A 1,606-nucleotide genomic window follows, 5' to 3' on the forward strand; every position below is an offset into this window, starting at 1 on the left:
CAAACATACCTAATACTCTTTCCTCCTCCTATTTTCCCCACAATAACAACCCTGTGAGTTGGGTTGGGCTGAGAGACAGTGACCCAGGGTCACCCAGCCAGCTTTCATGCCTAAAGTGGGACTAGAACTCACAGTCTCCTGGTTTCTAGCCCAGCACCTTAACCACTAGACCAAACTGTTGTGGACATGTTTTAATTGTTGTCCTGTTTTCTCTCACATCTGATTCCTTGCAGATGTGGCATTCATCTCAGTCAGAACTTAAACATGGAGAATCAATCAACCGTGCCTTACTTTCTGCTCCTGGGATTCTCAAAAAATCGGCATCTGCAGCTTCTACATTTCTTCTTATTCTTCATATTATACCTGGCAACTGCAACAGCAAATCTTCTCATCATCTCTGTAGTGGCTTTTGACCATCGACTGCGCAGCCCCATGTACTTCTTTCTAATGAATTTGGCTGTGCAGGACCTGGGCATTGTTTCAGTCATTGTCCCCAAATCCATGATAAATTCCCTCATGGACACCAGACACATCTCTTACTTTGGTTGTGTTGCTCAACTCTTTCTCTTTACCTCCTTTGAAGGTTCTGATTTCTCCCTCCTGACAGTCATGGCCTATGATCGGTATGTTGCCATTTGCGATCCACTGCACTATGAGATGGTGATGAATTGGAAAGCCTGCAACAAAATAATGATTTGGGTGGGGGTTGCAGGTCTTCTCTATGGACTTTTTCATACTACTGGCACCTTTTCCACCCCTTTGTGTTCTAATGTGGTCAACAAGTTTTTCTGTGAAATTCCAGAATTGCTGAAATTATCCTGCTCTGGATTCAATCTAGTTGAGGTTGGAGTTGTAGTGGCCAGTATCACTGCAGCATTAGGTTGTTTTATTTTGATGATTGTTTCTTATGCCATGATATTCCAAACAGTGTTGAAAATCCCTTCTATGAAAGGAAGGCAGAAGGCCTTCTCCACTTGTCTTCCCCATCTTATAATCTGTTCCATGTTTTTAGTATCTGGATGCTTGGCTTATCTGAGACCTCCCTCTAACACCTCATCTTTCTTAGATTTAGCATTCACTGGCCTATATTCTTTACTTCCACCCCTGTTCAATCCAATCATCTATAGCATAAGAAATAAGAATATCAAATCTGTCCTGTCTAAATTGTGGAGATTCTGATGTTTTCTTTTAGTAATGTTTTAGTGATGTCCTATTTTTCTTCACATTGAACTTTCTGGATTTCTTTCCTTACTTTTTCTGAGGAAATAAAAGAAGATAGTAGGGATAGAAGTAGACACTTGCCATTCTGGACCAATGGTAGCACTTGAGAAGGGTCTGACCTACAATCCTATATCCCTAACCCTGCTTTTTAACATATTAGAGGGTTGGTTTAGCAGCATCCTTGGTACCATAAGTTGACAAATACTGTTCCAGACTTTAGTCAATCTGGTATCAGAATCAGAAAAGAAGATGAGCCCACAAACCTAAAAATATTTCTAACTTATTTTGTAGAAGTTAATGTGAGCTCCTGATTTCTTCATAATGGAAGCAGCCTTCCATTAAGAACAAAACTAAAGTAAAAATTAACTTTATGCAAATGTCTATA

The 1,606-nt window shown here is 40.1% G+C and overlaps 1 protein-coding gene across 1 annotated transcript; it reads left to right on the plus strand.

Moving 5' to 3' along the window:
- The first annotated feature begins 246 nt into the window (after positions 1-246).
- On the plus strand, positions 247-1,179 carry LOC134496670 (olfactory receptor 14J1-like). Its single transcript, XM_063302380.1, has one exon. The coding sequence runs from the start codon at positions 265-267 to the stop codon at positions 1,177-1,179; it is 915 nt and encodes a 304-aa protein (XP_063158450.1). The 5' UTR covers positions 247-264.
- Positions 1,180-1,606: the final 427 nt, after the last annotated feature.

This window comes from Candoia aspera, chromosome 4, assembly GCF_035149785.1.
Source record: "Candoia aspera isolate rCanAsp1 chromosome 4, rCanAsp1.hap2, whole genome shotgun sequence".
Taxonomy (NCBI): domain Eukaryota; kingdom Metazoa; phylum Chordata; class Lepidosauria; order Squamata; family Boidae; genus Candoia; species Candoia aspera.

Coding starts and splice junctions, on each gene's coding strand:
- LOC134496670 (XM_063302380.1), top strand. CDS start 265: ATGGAGAATCAATCAACCGTGCCTTACTTTCTGCTCCTGGGATTCTCA.